The following is an 18,270-nucleotide window of genomic DNA, read 5'->3' as shown; positions in this document are numbered from 1 at the left end:
CCCACTTTTTCTCCCCTTGATAGAACTTTGAGCACATCCGTTATTTCCCATTTCAGTAATGGCAAAATATATCTTCACTGATTCAAATTTTACCCATGAACTCAGAGTGAAAGATCCATCCAGGAGAAGTAAGAAGCAGATTTCTGTGATAAGATATATTACAAGGTTTCTTATTTTTATGTGTCCTGTTTATTTATGAAATACAAATTCGAAAGATTGTTTCTCTTTAAGGGTATGTGTACACGTTCAGGTTTTTTCGCGATAAAACCGCATTAGAAACCGCAGACATATGCATCCTATCATTTAGAATGCATTCTGTAATTTTTGTGCACATGATGCGTTTTTTTCCGCAAAAAAACACATCACGGTAAAAAAGCAGCATGTTCATTAATTTTGCTGATTTTCTGCGTTTTTCCGCTATTCTATGCATTTGGAAAAAACGCACCAAAAACGCATGAGAAAACGCGAAAAAAACGCATGCGGATTTCTGGCAGAAATGTCCGGTTTTTGGCAGGAAAATTTCTGCAAGAAATCCTGACGTGTGCACATACCCTACAAGTTCTGCCTGTGCACAATGGAGAAAGCTGCTGTTCCCGTAATGTGACACCAGATAAAGCTGCTGCGTTTTTCTAGACAAGACCTGGACAACGTGCAAGCCACATCCGTCTTTGTGTGTTGCTGTCTGGCCCCCTGAAAACAGTGGCCTATGGGTCGTACCTTGCCCTCCCCAGCCTGTCTGCTGGCGCCCACTGTAACTGGTATGTGCATCCTCGGGACGCAGGCAGCAGTGAATGCATTGGCAGAGGAGGGGCCACCTAACCCTTCTTCCACCAATCAGCGTGTGAGACAGCTGACGCGATGGCGTAATTTTATCGCGTCAGCTGTGCACTGCCAAGAGTCAGTGTATCTGAGAACGCAAAGGCACTGGCAGAGCGTCAGGTGGGAACGGGAACTAGGTATGTGGGGTTTTTTTTTTGGTTTTGGGTGTTTTTTTCACATGTATGGGTTGTTTTGCTGGATATGGGAAGTCTATGGGGTCTCATGCTGGATGAGAAAAGGCTATGGGATCCTCATGCTGGACTAGGGGAGCCTGTATGGGGGCTCTCATGCTGGACAAAGGGAAGCCTGTATGGGGCTCTCAAGGGACAAGGGGAGCCTGTATGGTTTTTTTTTTTGTTTGGGGTGTTTTTTTTCATATGTACGGGTTGTTTTGATGGATATGGGAAGTCTATGGGGTCTCATGCTGGACGAGAAAAGGCTATGGGGTCCTCATGCTGGGCACGGGGAGGGTGGTATGGGGCTCTCATGCTGCGCAAGAGGAGCCTGTAGGAGGCTCTCATGCTGCGCAAGGGGAGCCTGTATGGGGCTCTCATGCTGGACAAGGCGAGCCTGTATGGGGCTCTCAATGCTGGACAAGGGGAGCCTGTATAGGGCTCTCAATGCTGGACAAGGGGAGTCTGTATGGGGCTCCCAAGCTGGACAAGGGGAGCCTGTATGGGGCTCTCAAGCTGGACAAGGGGAGCCTGTATGGGGCTCTCATGCTGGACAAGGAGAGCCTTTATGGAGGCTCTCATGCGGCACAAGGGGAACCTGTATGGGGCTCTCATGGGACAAGGGAAGCCTGTATGGGGTTGTTATGGGACAAGGGTAGGCTGTATGGGTCTCTCTTGTTGGTCAAGGGTAGGCTGTATGGGTCTCCCGTGATGGATAAGGGGAGCCTGTATTGGGTTTTCATGCTGCGTAAGAGGAGCCTGTATCGGGCTCTCATGCTGCGCAAGGGAGCCTGTATGAGGCTCTCATCCTGTGCAAGGGGAGCCTGTATGGGGACTCTCATGCTGGACAAGGGGAGCCTTTATAGGGACTCTCATGCTGGACAAGGGGAGCCTGTATTGGGCTCTCATGCTGGACAAGAGGAGCCTGTATGGGGCTCTCATGCTGAACAAAGGTAGGTTGTATGGGGCTCTAATGCTGCACATGGGTAGGCTGTATGTGGCTCTCATGCATGGTCATATGCTGGTCATGGGGAGACTAAGAACTTTTACTGTATATAGGGGGCTGTGTGTGGACTCTTACGGAATATAGAAGGGGCTGTGTGCGGGCTCAAATGGTATATGGGAGGATGTCAGCATACTTAATTCTGTTTAATATTAAGTGATACAATTAGTATTAATATAAAATAATTATAATTAATTTATTATAATATTGAGCAGAATTAATTTCAGCCTATTGGTTTGGCCCTCCACAACAGTCGGGATCTCTCAAGTGGCACATTGGGAAAATTAATTGCCCACCCCTGTTTTATACCAAATCACAGAGCTGCTGCATTCATTAAAGTCCAGACACATGTATACATACTGGTCCATTGACACTTTTTCAAAGGTCTTTGTCTAAATAGGCTTTATAAATGTTAGAAATAAAAATATGAAAGGGGTTATCCAGATTTAAAAAAAAAAAATACAAATACAAATTAAAACGAACAAGTGTAAATGCGATAAGATGAAACAAAACTATTACAGCTGATAAATGGCCTTTGTAGATTTTCCTTCTTAAGTGATATGCCGTATATCCAGTGTTTGGCTGTGGATATAGCATAGGCGTACAACATGTCATTATTTTAGTAAAAGCGCTGAAGCAAAGAGGAATTTATCATGTGAGTAATGTTTTTTTGTGTTTTTTTTTTTCTGTTTATTAACTGTACTTCCTTCTGTTAGCTTGAAGGGATCCTGTGACCATGAAATTGTTTTCTACCATCAGGCACCATGATGTAGAGTAGGGGGAGATGAAAGAATATATATAAAATGAGATTGTCAGCTCACCACCTTTTCTGGTTAATATGTCCTCCAGGCTGCATGGATCCACTGGGGGGAGTTTATATGCATCAAATGGTTAACGTCCAGTGCCACTATGGACGAATGATCCCAGGAAATCCAAGATTTCTTAAAACATCTATTTATTTCTTCATATTAAAAACAGGTAACAAAAAACATCAAGCAGTTTGGATGCACTCATGAATAAAAAAAACAAACAAAGGCATCGAGACCATGTTTCGACCCAGGCATCGAGTCCAACATGTTTCGACCCAGGCAGGTCTTAATCATGGAGTCGAAACATGTTGGTCTCGATGCGTTTTTTTTTTTTAAATCATGAGTGTGTCCAAACTGCCTGACCTTTTTTGTTACCTGTTTTAATATGAAGAAATCTTGGATTTCCTGGGATGATTCGTCCAAAGGACGGCAGTGGATGTTAACCATCAAATGAGAGAATGATAGATACCGTATTTTTCGGACTATAAGACGCACTGGACTATAAGGCGCACCCAGGTTTTAGAGGTGGAAAATAGGGAAAAAAAATATTTGAAGCAAAAAAATGTGGTAAAATATTTAATAACATAAATGACATACTATTATATGTGGTGTTATTATATATAATAGTATGTTATTATGTTGGAAGCTGCGGGACTAGTGTGGTGTCTGTACAGTACTATATGAAGATGCTGGAGGGTGAGTACAAGAATGGGGGCACAGGGCTTATATTTAAAGTACCACTCCAGCACTGCAAAGTAACACTGGAGTGCTGCTTTAAAATCCCATGGGAGAACTATAACTCCCAGCATGTCCTGCAGATCCTATGACATGCTGGGAGTTATAGTTCACCAAAGGAGTGGCAGAGTACTTTATTGTGTTTTGTAAAGACTAACCTCTTAAATGTGGCAGCCAGCCACACACTGGTGAGGTAAAAGCATCCCATGACTGCACACAGAGCCTTCCCTCGTTTCCTTTCCACAGCACAGGTTATGAGGAAGCTGCAGATTCTAGTGGAGAGCCTGAAGGACCTGTGATGATGTCAAGAAGTGGGAGGGCTCTGAGCTGCCATGTGATGCTCCAGCCCGCCCACTCCTGACATCAAACAGGTCCTGTTTGTGCACAGCACTTGGCGTCCAGCCCAGGCATGGCAGGCAGGTATGCAGGATCTCCTCTCTCCTCTGGCCCCTGCTGCTGCTGCCTCCTCCTGCCCTGGACACACAGACCTCCCCAGCTGCTGCAGGAATCAGCGCTGGAGAAGCCATGTGTGTCCCTGCTTAAGTGCAGTATTCATTTGCTGCTCCTGGCTCACCACTTAGCTGATAGGTGGGCGGGGAGCCGCTAATGAATATTCACTGCACTTAATCATCCGGACCACATGGTTTCCCCAGCGCTGATTCTGGGCAGCGGGGACATCCTGAAGTGGCATAACAGTGCGATCCAACTCACTGCTGCCCCCCTCCCCACATGCTACATCCGTACCATAAGACGCACCCACTCTTTCCTCCCAAATTTGGAGGAAAAAAAGTGCGTCTTATGGTCGGAAAAATACGGTAGTTTTGTTAATACACATAAACCAAGAAAAGTCTCTCTCTCTCTCTCTCTCTCTCTCTCTCTCTCTCTCTCTCTTCCTCCTCCTCCTCCATCTCCTCCTCCATCTCCTCCTCCATATCCATCATGTTTCAAAAAGGAGTACACAAGGAGTGTTAATGTACAAAAATTTATTGAAAAACTGGAAAACTTCAAATAGAAAACCCACTTAAAAGTACACAAAATCAGGACACCATGAAATGGCATCCAGTACCATATCAATAACAATTACACATGATATGGGAAAGAGGATCTGCCACCTCAAAAAAAAAAAACAGAACCATAAATCCCCTTAGTTTAACCCACTATTGGTAAATCTTGCCTAATCTGGTTTCTCCACAGGGCGTCGCTTATGGTCTGACTGAGGTTCAAACCAACCTATGGGAAACCCTATAGGGATATCGCATAGTGGTCCTCTTACCAAGTACTGGTGTCCAAATAAATTGAGTGGGGTGGGAATTTATTTGGACTCCAGTACTTGGTAAGAGGATCACTATGCGATATCCCTATGGGGATTTTGGAGGCCAGTTGGAACTTTACTTATGCATTCCAGGGGGTTTCCCACAGGTTGGTCTGAACCAAGACCATAAGCGACGCCCTGTGGAGAAGTCAGATTAGGCAAGATTTACCAATAGTGGGTTAAACTAAGGGGCTTCATGGTTCTGGGTTTTTTTTTGAGGTGGCAGATCCTCTTTCCCATATCATATGTAATTGTTATTGATATGGTACCGGATGCCATTTCATGAAGTCCTGATTTTGTGTATTTTTATGTGGGTTTTCCATTTGAATTGATCCAGTTTTTCAATAAATTTTATACATTAACTTTTGAACACTCCTTGTGTCCTCCTTTTTGAAACTTAGTTTTGTGAATAAAGATTCATTATAACCTGAGTTTAGATCATTTAATCCTCTTCTCTTTCTGGGATTTTTGCTCCAGTGGGCGGTCCTAGCAGTGACTGACAGCTTTCTCTCTATAAAGTGCATACAGAGATAGGTGTGAGTCACCGATGGGACCGCCCACTGGACCAAAAACCCCAGAAAGAACAGAATTAAATGACGAAATCACAGGTTATACTGAATCTATTTTCAAAAAAACGATGTATCAATCTGCTCCGCTCACCCTGCTCTATAACATGGTGCCTGCAGATCGAACTGTATTATCATGTTAATAACTTCCCTTTAATTTCTTCTTCCCAATAATGTTTTTAATATCCAGAAGCCCATTTAAGTATTCATCTGTTTTGAAAAAACATGATTTCTAACTTTTCATACTATTTTTATATTTGTTTTTATTTACAGATGATGATTTGGATGTTGTTTTTACCTCAAACTCACAATGTGGAAAAGACAAAACAAAAAATGCAACTTCCTCCATATTCTTACGTTGCAGCCCATCCAGTGGGGAAGGAAAACCAGAGTTCCTACATGAAACTGCAGACTGTCAGTATATGTTCGCCTGGCACACTTCTGCTGTTTGCCCACTGATGTAAGTTTATAGTGTACAGCCTTAACCCCTTCCTGACATTATACATACCAGTACATCAAACGTCTGGTCCCCGTGTTTGATGCTTGCTCAGGGGCTGATCCTGCATCATACTCAGCAGACCACTTGTTGTGTCAGCATATGCTTTTAGCACCATCGAGCTGAGCGCTGTCTTTTGCTGTTATTCCTTTAAAGCACCACTCCAGCAGTTTTGTGCTTTTTTTTCAGTGCTGGAGTGGTGCTTTAAATGTAATTCCCCTGCCCCCATTCTTATACTCACCTTCTGGCGGCTTCACTTTTTACCGACACCACTCCAATCCAGTAGCGCCATCTTGTGCCCGTAACTTCTGACTGGCTGCAAGTCAGAAGCTACGTCACAATAGGTCAATGCAAGTCTATGAGAGCCAGAACATATTAAGAAGTGACCTCCTACACATTCCATAAAACACTGGAGCTGCCGGCAGGTCACTTTTTTTACTGGAGACCGACGGGAGCGATTCTGGAAAAGGATGAAGGGGAGTATAAGACAGTGGGCAGTGGAATTACTTTTAAATCACTACTCCAGTGGTGCAATAAAAATAAAGTTGTGCTTTAAATGCCATTGTCAATCTCTGCAGGTAGCGTTTACAGGGCATGGGCCAAGGGACATAGCATTCCAACAAAACTAAAATAATGTGGTTGTATAAGTGTAAACACCCTCATATTATTCAGAATTTGCAATCAAATTTAAAGTCATGTTAAATAGTAGTCCATACACAACTGCCATCATTTGAAGTGACTGATTATCCTTTCTAATGGGATTATCCTGACATTTTCTTAGTTGTATTGTAAAGAAAAAGTCGTGGTCCTTAAACTACATTGATATCCCTTTGCTGTGTTGTAAGCTACCAGGAGAAGGGTACAAAAACATTACCTATTCTTTAGATAGATCATGGAACTCTGTCAAGACAACCATCAAGAAATGGCTTAAAAGGGAATCTGTCAGCAGGTTTTTGCTATGTAATGTGAGGACAGCATGAGGTTTTGGTTAAAACACAGAATTCAATAATGTGTCACATGTCAGGCTGTGTTTGTTTACTTACATTGTAGGTTTTATTTGGTGATCATTATTGCTGTGACAAGCTGGCGTGAGGGCACTTGTCCAATGCCACCCCCTGCTTTGATAAGCAGCTCACTTTCTATAGACAATATACGTAGAGTGCCTGGTGTGGGTGGGGTTTGCTTCCTCTGCTCCACTGCATCTTGTATCTAAAAACTCATATCGTGTCAGAACCACTGAACCCAGGAAACTAAGTGACCCATTGTTGGTTTCTGGGTCTCTTTGCCTATATTATGCTGCTCTCAGATGAGGTAGAAAAAACCTGCTGACAGATTCCCTTAAATTTTTCACAACACTTGGCATTGCCCTAGAATTGAACATTCCTCAAAAGTTTATGAATAGACAAGAAGAAAATTGGTCCGGGAGGATGCTTAAAGGCATACAGCAACATTAAAGGAGATACAGGAATTTCTAGCAATTTCTGGTTGTGAACTGCATGTAAAAAAGTCTCCTTTGTTATTAATATATCTTTCCTGTGAAGTAAGGTGGAAAGATGGACGCCTTCTCTTACAAACAGTAAAACAGTCTGCCAAAAGCATGTGGGGAAAAATGTTGTTTATTGAGAACAAGATTTAATTTTTTGACAATAATTCCAAAATTCATGTTTTGTGCAAAGTCCACACACTGCATAACAAAAATACCATACCCACAGTGAAATATAGTGAAGGCAGCATTATTCTTTGTGGCAGTTTTTTGGCAACTGGAACTGGGGCTTTAGTCAAGTAGAAGGAATTGTGAACCTTCAGGCCTCTGCTAAAAAGCTGAAGATGCAGAGCATTTCCTCTGTCAGAAAGACAACAACCTTAAACACACCTCCAATTCAACAAAAGAAAGTCTGCACCAGAAAAAAATAAAATATTTTGGAATGATCCAGCCAGAGCCCAGACCTGAATGCAATTGAAGATCTGTGGGTTGACCCGAAGAAGGCATTACACAGGGGAGGCCCGGACAATCTGACAAATTAGGATTGCTACTGCAAGGAAGAGTGGGCAAAGATTGACAATTCTAGATATGAAAAGACTGAATGCTGCTATAAAGTCAAAGGGTACTTCAACAAAGTATTAGTTTAAGGGTGTTCATATTTATGTAACCCACTCACATTATTTTAGATCTTTAATTGTCTTTCGCCACACAACTGATTATCAGTTGAATTGTACAGCTTATAGGTAACAGTAAAGGTGGAGAAAATTCTGAAATAATTTTTTAAAATGACAAAAACTTAGCGTTTTAACAGGGAACTATAGACTTCTTATATTCAGTGTATGCTAAGTGCTCAGAGTAAAGCACAGGATAAATACGAACTGAGACTTAAAAGTGATCCAAAATATTATGTGCCCAAAAATGCTGCTAATAAAAGCTTCAATAAAAACCAAGCCCACACTCCGATTTCTATCACCTGTTAGCAACAGAAATATAGGGGATTAGGTTACTGGTAGTACAAAGGCTCTGGAAAAGCAGCATGGATCCTCCAAAAGAATTCCAGTGAAATCTCTGCTTCCAAATGTCCCACCTCCATTCTGAGCCCCAGTCTGCCTTTAACCCCAGTTAGCATCCACATGTCTGACATCACTGTAGCAAGGAAAGCCCATTTAATTTAAAGGGTGCACGTCTCCAGAAGCACAAGCTGAGCACGATGTACTGGGTGCTGCTGTTAATTGTGAATTAAACTTTATAGGGTATTGGGGCATTTCCATTTTCACTCTTCAGCATCCAATGTGTGCGTGCTTGTTTTTGTAAAACACCTGTGGAGTCAAAATCATCACTACATCTGTAGGTAAATTCCCACTGGGCTGTAATTTCCAAAATGGATTAACTTGAGGGATGTTTCTATTGTTCAGGCATTTCAGGAACATGGCACCCACAAACCATTCCAGAAAAATCTGCACTCTAATACAGCACTCCTTCCCTTCTGAGCTTTGCACTGTGCCTGGAAAGTAATTTTCGACCACAAATGGGGTATTGTCATATTAAGAAGAAAATGCAAAACAAATTGTGGGGTCTGTTTTCTCCTATTAACCTTTTTGACTAAATTTAAAACTTGGGACTAAAACATCAGTCTAGAAGAAAAATGTAATTTCTGTAAATTACCTGTGGGTTTAAAATGCTCACTACACTGCTAGATAAATTCCTGGATGGTACAGTTTCCAAAATGGGGTCACTTATGTTGGGATTCTGATGTATTGGCACCTCGGAGCTTCTCAGAATGCCATATGGCGTTCGCAATCAGTTCCCCCAAAAATTGTGTTTCAAAAGTTAAATGGTGCTCCTTCCCTTCCTAGCCCTTCCCTTTCTAGCCACATATTGGATATTCGCATACGCTGGGGAAAATGGACCTCACAATCTGTTGCAAATATTTTAGTTACCCTTGTGAAAATGAAAGATGTGGGATTAAAGCAATATTTACGTGGAAAAAAAATGGCAAGGTTTAATTTTCACAAGAAAATATTATAAAATTTTGTGGAACACCTATAGATTCGAGATGGACATTACACCAGTCAATGCGGTTATAGGATGTTTCGCCCCCAACAGTTTGTCCCCAGCAGTTCGCCCCCAGCAGTTTGCCCCTGGGTACATCCTGTTCGTGACGCCAAGTTGATTGGGGTGGGGTACTCGGTACCAGGGCCGGTACTTGAAGGGGACAGTGGCTGCGACCAGGTCCGTGACCCTGGGCACTCAAATAAAAGGGAAAAGTCTTTTAAGGGTTTGGTGAATAAAGTTTGTGTTCGTGACGCCACCTGTGGTACTCGGTCAGTAGGGACCGACACGGCTTAAAGGGGTCCTCTGGGGTGATGGTATGGCAGCTGGATGATATAACTTCCCACAGGTGAAGTAAATGTACCCGGGGGTGAACTGCTGGGGGCAAACTGCTGGGTGCGAAATATCCAAATCCCGTCAATGCATTTCTTGAGGGGTGTAGTTTCCGAAATAGAGGTCACTTGTTTGTGGTTTCTGCCCTTTTGGCACTTTGGGGATGCTGCAAATGCATCATAGCATTCACAACCTATTTCAACCAAATTTATACTACCCAAGTCAAATAATGCTCCTTCACTTCTGAGCCTTGCCATGTTCACAAACAGGGCACCCACCATATATGGGTTATCATCATACAACAAATTGTGGGGTCCATTTCCTGCTTTTACCCCTGTGAAAATCAAAATATTGCAGCTAAAAACATTTTGGTAAAAATATATATAGCATACTTTTTTATATTTATTTCCTCTAGTTTGCATTAATTCCAGCGAAGCACCTAAATGGTTATCAAACTTTCTAAATGCAAGTTTAAATACGTCAAGGATGCAGATTTTAAAAATGAGTTCTTGTTTGTGAGTTTTTGACATGTAGTCATGCAGAGTCCCCTCAGATGTGAAATGGCCCCTAAAAACATACATTTTTTATCATTATTTAAAAAAAATGAAAAGTTTCTGCAAAAATTTAAATGTTGCTGCTAAACTAGAAATATGGTAAATGTTATATAGTAACTATTTTTGTCTGAAGTTTTATGCCCTTAAATCAGAGTTGAACAACTGCAAATTTTTCCATTTTTATTTTCAAATTTCAGATTTTTTTTTATAACTACACAAAAATCAAATAGACCTAAATGCTCTACTACCATAAAGTCCATTAGACTAATATATAAAGTAATACGTCAATTTTTTATTTTTTTTAAAGTACCACAATTAAAAAAGTAAAAAGTGGCTTATGTAAAAGCCATAAAAAATTAAAAATTTAAAGAGCAGTTTTTGGTCCTCGCAATCCTGCTAAATGGTAGAAGACGTCTAAACGTTCCATCTTCCCAAAAATGGTATCAAAAATAAAAGGGGAGCTCGTCAAGCAAAATACAAGCACTCGTACCGCTCTAGTGACCTAATGAAAAAAGGTAGGGCAAATCCTTTTTTTTTTTTTTTCTTTCAATTTTCACCACTTGAAGAAATCAAAATATACAATTCTTGTATCGTCGAAATCATTCTAATCTATAGAATCGTTAGTCAGGATGTTTTTCTGGTTTCAATAAATTTTTATTGATTTTAACAGATAAGGTAAATAAAGAAAACCTTAATACAGACATGTTTAAAATGATTCATATAAAAAGAGTTAACAAACGGTAAAAGAGCAAGGGAGCCCCTTGAGGAAAGCCAATGTCCAAATCCAGTTAAGTGACTCAACCAGAGTCAGGGGAATCTGGAGCGGTTAGACGGAATACAGGGGTGGCAAAGGGGGTGTGATTGGCATATTCTGCCCAGGGAAGCCATACTGTCTCAAATTTGTGAACTTTGTAAGTATGGCAGATAATTTTTCATTAATCATATACCAAGAGAGACGCTTTTTAACATCAGACAAATCTAGGCCTGTTTTTTTTCCAAGCCGATGTTATGGTTTGTTTGGCTGCTAGAAATATAAATGTGATGAGGGTTTGAGTGCGACTAGGGGCATTGAGTATACCTGTCAGGCTGTTTTGAATGCATTATGAACACTGTAAAAAGAAGACCTAATAAATAAATTGCGGGTTTATATGTGGGTTTTTCTTTTTTGCAATTCCATTGCACTTTTCACATTTTCCAGTTGATTGTATGGTGGAATAAATGGTCTCATACTAAACTACAGCTAGTCGCATAAAAAAACAAGGCTCATGTACTGAGTACTATGAATGGAACAGCAAAGTTATGGCTCATGGGAAAAAAAAAAGAGGAGGAAAAAAACAAAAGTGCCAAATACGGAAAATTGCCAGTTCTGGAAGGGGTTAATGGATTTTTTTTCCTGGTACACTTGTTTAAAGTGTAAAGTTGTGCTAAAAAGTTTACATACCTCGGCAGAATTTTTGCTTTCTTAGCCTTTTTTTCAGAGAATATGAATAACATCAAAACTTTTTCTCCAGTCATAGTTAGTGGTTGGGTGAAGAAATTTATAGTCAAACTACTGTGTTTTCTCTTTTTAAATCATAATGACAACTGTTGTGAATTCTGTTATCGAACTCCCTCCTGTGGTCATGAATGGTACTTCGGCGAGTTCTGTCCATGGACTCCCTCTGGTGGCTGTGAGTGGAGCTGCTGCTTCTGAGGTTCCTTCCACAGGTGACTCAGTTTATTCTTTGGCTGGGTGCTCTATTTAACTCCACTCAGATCGTTACTCCATGCCAGCTGTCAATGTTCCTGTACTGGTTCAGTTCGGTCTTGGATCTTTCTGGTGACCTGTCTACTCCAGCAGAAGCTAAGTCCCTGCTAGTTTATTATTTGTTCATTGTTTTCTTGTCCAGCTTGCTATCATAATTTTGCCTTGCTAGCTGGAAGCTCTGGGATGCAGAGTGGCACCTCCGCACCGTGAGTGGGTGCGGAGGTCTTTTTGCACACTCTGCGTGGTCTTTTTGTAGTTTTTTGTGCTGACCGCAAAGATACCTTTCCTATCCTCAGTCTGTTTAGTAAGTCTGGCCTCCCTTTGCTGAAACCTGTTTCATTTCTGTGTTTGTGACTTACATCTTAACTCACAGTTAATATATGTGGGGAGCTTCCTTTACCTTTGGGGAATTTCTCTGAGGCAAGCTAGGCTTTATTTTCTATCTCTAGGGCTAGTTAGCTCTTAGGCTATGAAGAGGCGTCTAGGGAGAGTCAGGAACGCTCCACGGCTATTTCTAGTGTGTGTGATAGGATTAGGGGTTGCGGTCAACAGAGCTCCCACTTCCCAGAGCTTGTCCTTTGTTAGTTTAACCATCAGGTCTTTTCGGGTGCTCCTAACCACCAGGTCCATAACAGACAACCCAAAACATCCAAATGACCCTGATCCAAAGTTCACATACCCTGGTGATTTTGGCCTGATAACATGCACAGAAGTTGACACAAATGGGTGTGAATGGCTACTAAAGGTAACATCCTCACCTGTGACCTGTGTGCTTGTAATCAGTGTCTGTGCATAAAAGCTGAGTGCGTTTCTGGGATCCGGACAGACTCTTGTATTTTTTCATCCAGCTACTGACGTTTCTGGATTATGAGTCATGGGGAAAGCAAAAGAATTGTCAACGGATCTACGGGAAAATATAGTTAAAATGTATAAAACAAGAAGGGATATAAAAAAATATCCAAGGAATTAATAATGCTACTCAGCAGCTTTCAAACTCTGATTAACAAATGGAAAATCAGGGACTCTGTAAAAACAAACCCACTGTCAGGTAGACCAACAAAAATTTCGTCCACAACTGCCAGGAAAATTGTTTGGGATGCAAAGAAAAACCCACAAATAACATCAGCTGAAATACTGGACTCTCTGAAAACTAGTGATGTGGCTGTTTCAAGATGCACATTAAGGAAGCACTTGAAGAAAAATGGCATGCATGGTCGAGTCGCCAGAAGAAAAGCATTACTGCACAAATGACACAAAGAATCTCTCCTACAATACGCAAAACATCACACAGACAAGCCTCAAAACTTCTGGAACAAGGTAATTTGGAGTGATGAGACCAAAATTCAACTTTTTGCCTCAACCATAAGCGTTAAATTTGGAGAGATGTCAACAAGATCTATGATGAAAGGAACACCATTCCTACAGTAAAGCACGGAGGTGGATTGCTGATGTCTTGGGGATGTGTCAGCTACAAAGGCACAAGAAACTTGGTCAAATTTGAAGGAATGATGAATGCAGCACGTTATCGGCAAATACTGGAGGCAAATTTGCACTCATCAGCCCGGAAGCACCGCATCGGACATACTTGGACTTTCCAACATGACAATGCTCCAAAACACAAGGCCAAGTCGACCTGTCATTGGCCACAGCAGAATAAAGTGAAGGTTCTGGAGTGGCCATCTGTCTCCTGACCTCAATATCATTGAACCACTCTGGGGAGATCTCAAGCATGCAGTTCATGCTAGACAGCCCAGGAATTTACAGGAACTGGAGGCTTTTTGCCAAGAAGAATCGGTAGCTTTACCATCTGAGAAAATAAAGAACCTCATCCACAACTACCACACAAGACTTCTAGCTGTCATTGATGTTAGAGGGGGCAATACACGGCATTAAGAACTGGGGTATGTGAACTTTTGATCAGGGTCATTTAGATTTTTTGGGTTGTCATTATGATTTAAAAAGAGAAAACATTGTAGTTTGACAATAAATTGCTTCACCCAACCACTAACTGTTACTGGAGAAAAACTTTTGGTGTTATCATTCATATTCTCTGAAAAAAAGGCCAAGAAAGCAAAAATTCTGCCTTGGTATGTAAACTTTTAAGCACAACTGTATATATGAAATAAATACATCTCTTATTATATACCTATGGATCACCTATGTATGTCATGGCAATACTGTATCAGCCTATTTACTGTTCTCTTCTCTATATTTTAATCAGAATGTTATTTGTAAATGACCTTGTACCTTTTTTTTTTTTTTTTTTTTTAATTGATTTGTCTACTGTTCCTGTATGTTACAGTCCAGAAGGCACTGGTGGCGAATCCGATGACAATCAATATCAAGGCCTGTCTGGTAGGAGCCAAGCCGTGGGTGCCATGCTCAGCATTCTTCTGGTGATTCTAGTTGTATGTTTAGCTGTACTATTACTGTACAAGAAAGACAGAAGGTGAGCTGGCATTGTTTTTTTTTTATTTTTATGAGGTGTTTACAGCTTGCATACAAGCCAAACATGGTAAGGGCTTAACCTAAATTATATCCTGATATTCTATTTTCTGTGTTTCACTTTCAGTGTAAATCCACATTGAATTGGGAAGATTGAGTGACCTGGGCTACTTTGAATAACTGTGGTTAATGAGTTGTTGATGCTAGACTAGCTGGGCTAGTGTTTTTAAAGGGGTTGTCTACTGCTCGGAGAACCCCATCTCAATCTGTATGTTTGCCCCCTGTAAAATAATAACTGTTATACTGACCACTGGTGCCGGCGCCGTTCCAGCGTAGTTGGCACTGGCTCTCCCGGAGATCACTCGACATTCTCACAAATTCCCCTAGCCAGTCAGAGGTCGCATCATTCTCATCGCCTTTAATGCAAAACTCTTCATTCCTGCAAACACATAGGCTATAACAATAGAAGACCAATTTGGTGTTATTGCAATGCCTCCTTCACACACATGTTCCTTTGGTCAAGTAGCATGAATCAGTGAGTCCTTTCTGTCAGGTATGAACAGTTTGGATTGGTGAAGGTGTAGCATTGGTGTAGAGAATGTTTTCATGGCAGCTGCTTACCCTATGGTTGGATTCTTTCAGCAGTAGAGTGCACAATGCCACAAAGGCTGTATAGCCATGTATTGATTTAAGAAATCTAAAAACAAGTTTATCTTGCCTCCCTGCCAATAACAGTCCCCAGACTTTTAACATATAGGCCCCAAATAATTAAGACCAGCGATTTTCTTGATGCGGAGGCGTGGTGGGGTCAGACACTCCTGATTCATGAAGAGAAATAAACCTCTTCATGAATCGGGAGCGTCTCACAAGTGACATGCGCTTCGTCAGAAATCTTTATTCAGTCTCTGATTGGAGTGAGATTTTTGGTGTAGGGACTGCCACAGCTAATCCTGAATTAGACGAGCTGTGTTGTCCCATCCCAACTCGACTAATTTTCGATTCGTTGAGAGAAGGTGGTATGAAAATGCTAAAAGTTGCAACATTTTTGCAACTATTCAAAGCAATTTATGCCAGAATTCTGACAAAATAGCAGTGATAAATTTGGGACATATTTCTGTGATAGAGTAGAATGGGCTGATCAGAGCATGTCCATACCACCACTTAATTTGCATTCTCTCCGCAGTATTTATGTAGAACAATTTCATCACCGTAGCAGAATTCATGACATGATAGTTTTAGCCTGGTAGATTAAATAAACTTTGCACATACAAATGCTCTTACAATTGCCCCTAGGGTGGTCCCAGTTCTCCTCAATAAATCCAATATAAGTGACTGTGCAAACAATGTATTTTTTTTATTTATTTTTTTAACAGATTCCGCCTGGAATCTGTTTGAAAAAGTGCTGCAAAAAATGAACATAGTGCAAAATAATCTTATTTACATTGCTGGGTGCATTTTTTAACTCTTTTAACTGCTTTTAAGGTTCCGAAACCTTAAATCAGTTAATAAAAGTAGCATGGTCATTCTTTGAGCAGCTTTGTTTACTACTTTGCTTCACAAAAAACTTAAATATTGAGGGCTATGCGGCCCTCCAAAGAAATTCCTCCCCACTCCATTACTGACCCAGTGCCAAACCGTTTACACTGGAAGATGTTGCAGGCAGCAGAACGTTGTCCATGGCGTCTCCAAACTCTTTAATATCTTGTCACATGTGCTCAGTGTGAACCTGCTCTAATCCGTGAAGAGCACAGGGCACCAATGTCGAATCTGCTAATTTTCGTGTTCTCTGGCAAATGCCAATTGCCCTGCACGGTGTTGGGCTGTAAGCACAACACACATTTGTGGACACCTGGCCCTCATACCACACTCATGGAGTCTGTTTGACAGTTTAAGCAGACACATTGCTGTTAGAGGCCTGATGGAGATCATTTTGCAGAGCTCTGACACTGCTCTTCCTGTAACTCCTTGTACATAGGAGGAGTTAGTGGTTCTGCTGATGGCTTGTTGCCCTCCTACGGCCGTCTCCACGTCTCCTGGTATACTGACCCGTCTCCTGGTATCTGCTCCATGCTCTGGACACAGCTACCCTTCTTGCCATAGCTCGCATTGATGTGCCATCCGGGATGAGCTACTCTACCTGTGCAACTTTTTTGGGTTGCTACTGTACCTCTGGGGTGAGAGCAATGACAAAATGGAAAAGTGACCAACACAGCCAAAAAGGATGAGAACAGAGAAATGGCATTTGGTCACCACCTGCAGAACCACTCCTTTATAGGAGCTGTCTTGCTAATTGCCTATTATTTCTATCTGTTGTCTGATCCATTTGCACAACAGCAGGAGAAATTGATTCACAATCAGTGATGCTTCATAACTGGATAGGTTGATTTCACATAAGTGTGAATGACTTGGCGTTACATTTTGTTGTCTAAGTGTTGCCTTATTTTTTTGAGCAGTGTATAATCTAGTTATATAATTGCCTAGTAATGTTTTCATTTCCTGTTCTGTCCAGATGTCGCCGTATCCCAGAATTCCAAGCGGAGGAATTCACTGACCGCCATATTGGGACACCCAAGTGATGGTGATGGGTGTCTCAATATGGAAACTGCTGTTGTTACCTATCTATTGCATGGTACCACCGTCGCACCACACACACACACACACACACACACACACACACACACACACTCTATATGTCGTACGCACCTCACACACACTCACACTTACACACTCACATTCACACACACACACACACACACACACACACACATACACTTACATTTACACACTCACGCAGCCTCTTGCGTGGTACCACCAGCGGAACACCATCGCGAACACGCCGCCGCCGGGATCAGCCGAATGACTGCTGCCATCTTGTACAGAAATAGTGCATGCACAGTTTTAATGTGACCGCCGCTATCTGTCTGCACAAAGATGGTGGAGATCTGATTTACTGCGTCTGCGTGAATTACGCGCAGGTGCAGTGAATCATTCGACTGATCCCGGCGGCAGATGTGCAACGTGTCTACAGACAGAGGAAGCCGGTCACATTAAAGGGGTTTTCCAAGAACGAAAGTCCATTTTAAAACTTGACTGTGTCTGACCGTGTACGTAGAATACCACATCTCCTGGGCAGGGGAGGAAGCAAAAGATAATACTGACATTACAGTAGGGGATCACAAAGGATTTATTTTATGAGATAAAATATTTCACTGATTTGTTTTTAAAAAAATTTTACCTCACAAAATGTATCCTCTGCGATCTCCTGCTGTAATGTCAGTATGGTCTTTTGCTTCCTCTCCTGCCCAGGAGCTGTGGTATGTTCGGTATATGGTCAGACAGACAATTTTTAAAATGAACTTTTGTTCGTGGGAAAACCCCTTTAAAAAGCAAATATCAACGCCACCATGGCTCCTCATATACAGTATGACAATGAAAGGAAAGCACAACTTCGAAGACAACAAAGGACAAATGAGACTCTAGAAGAGCAACAGCATCGCTGGGACAAAAATGATGTATATAAGCGTAGGCTTCAAGCACGAGTCCCCTGATGCAAAAGTCATTAGATTATAACAGGATGCCATTAGGCAACAACAGCGCCTCATGCCTGCCCCATCGTGACATTACTGCCCTCTATTGCATCGGGCCTCCATCTAGTTACACAATATCCTCCACTCACTGTATGATGACGCTATTGTACCCCTCGACTCCCTTAACCCTCCGCAGGAAAATATGATACAGAAAAG

General features: G+C 41.7%; 1 protein-coding gene across 1 annotated transcript in view; it reads left to right on the top strand.

The window, feature by feature from the left end:
- IGF2R (insulin like growth factor 2 receptor) overlaps window positions 1–18,270 on the top strand; it is a 249,543-nt gene that overhangs the window by 218,263 nt on the left and 13,010 nt on the right. The window contains exons 45-46 of the mRNA XM_069769196.1: window positions 5,691–5,877; window positions 14,385–14,531. Coding sequence (XP_069625297.1) covers window positions 5,691–5,877; window positions 14,385–14,531 — 334 coding nt within the window. The remainder of the gene's footprint in view (window positions 1–5,690; window positions 5,878–14,384; window positions 14,532–18,270) is intronic.

The sequence above is a fragment of the Ranitomeya imitator genome, chromosome 5 (genome assembly GCF_032444005.1).
Source record: "Ranitomeya imitator isolate aRanImi1 chromosome 5, aRanImi1.pri, whole genome shotgun sequence".
In the NCBI taxonomy this organism is placed as follows: Eukaryota; Metazoa; Chordata; class Amphibia; order Anura; family Dendrobatidae; genus Ranitomeya; species Ranitomeya imitator.
The sequence above is the reverse complement of the archived record's forward strand: the minus strand, read 5'-3'. Positions and strand labels throughout refer to the sequence as shown.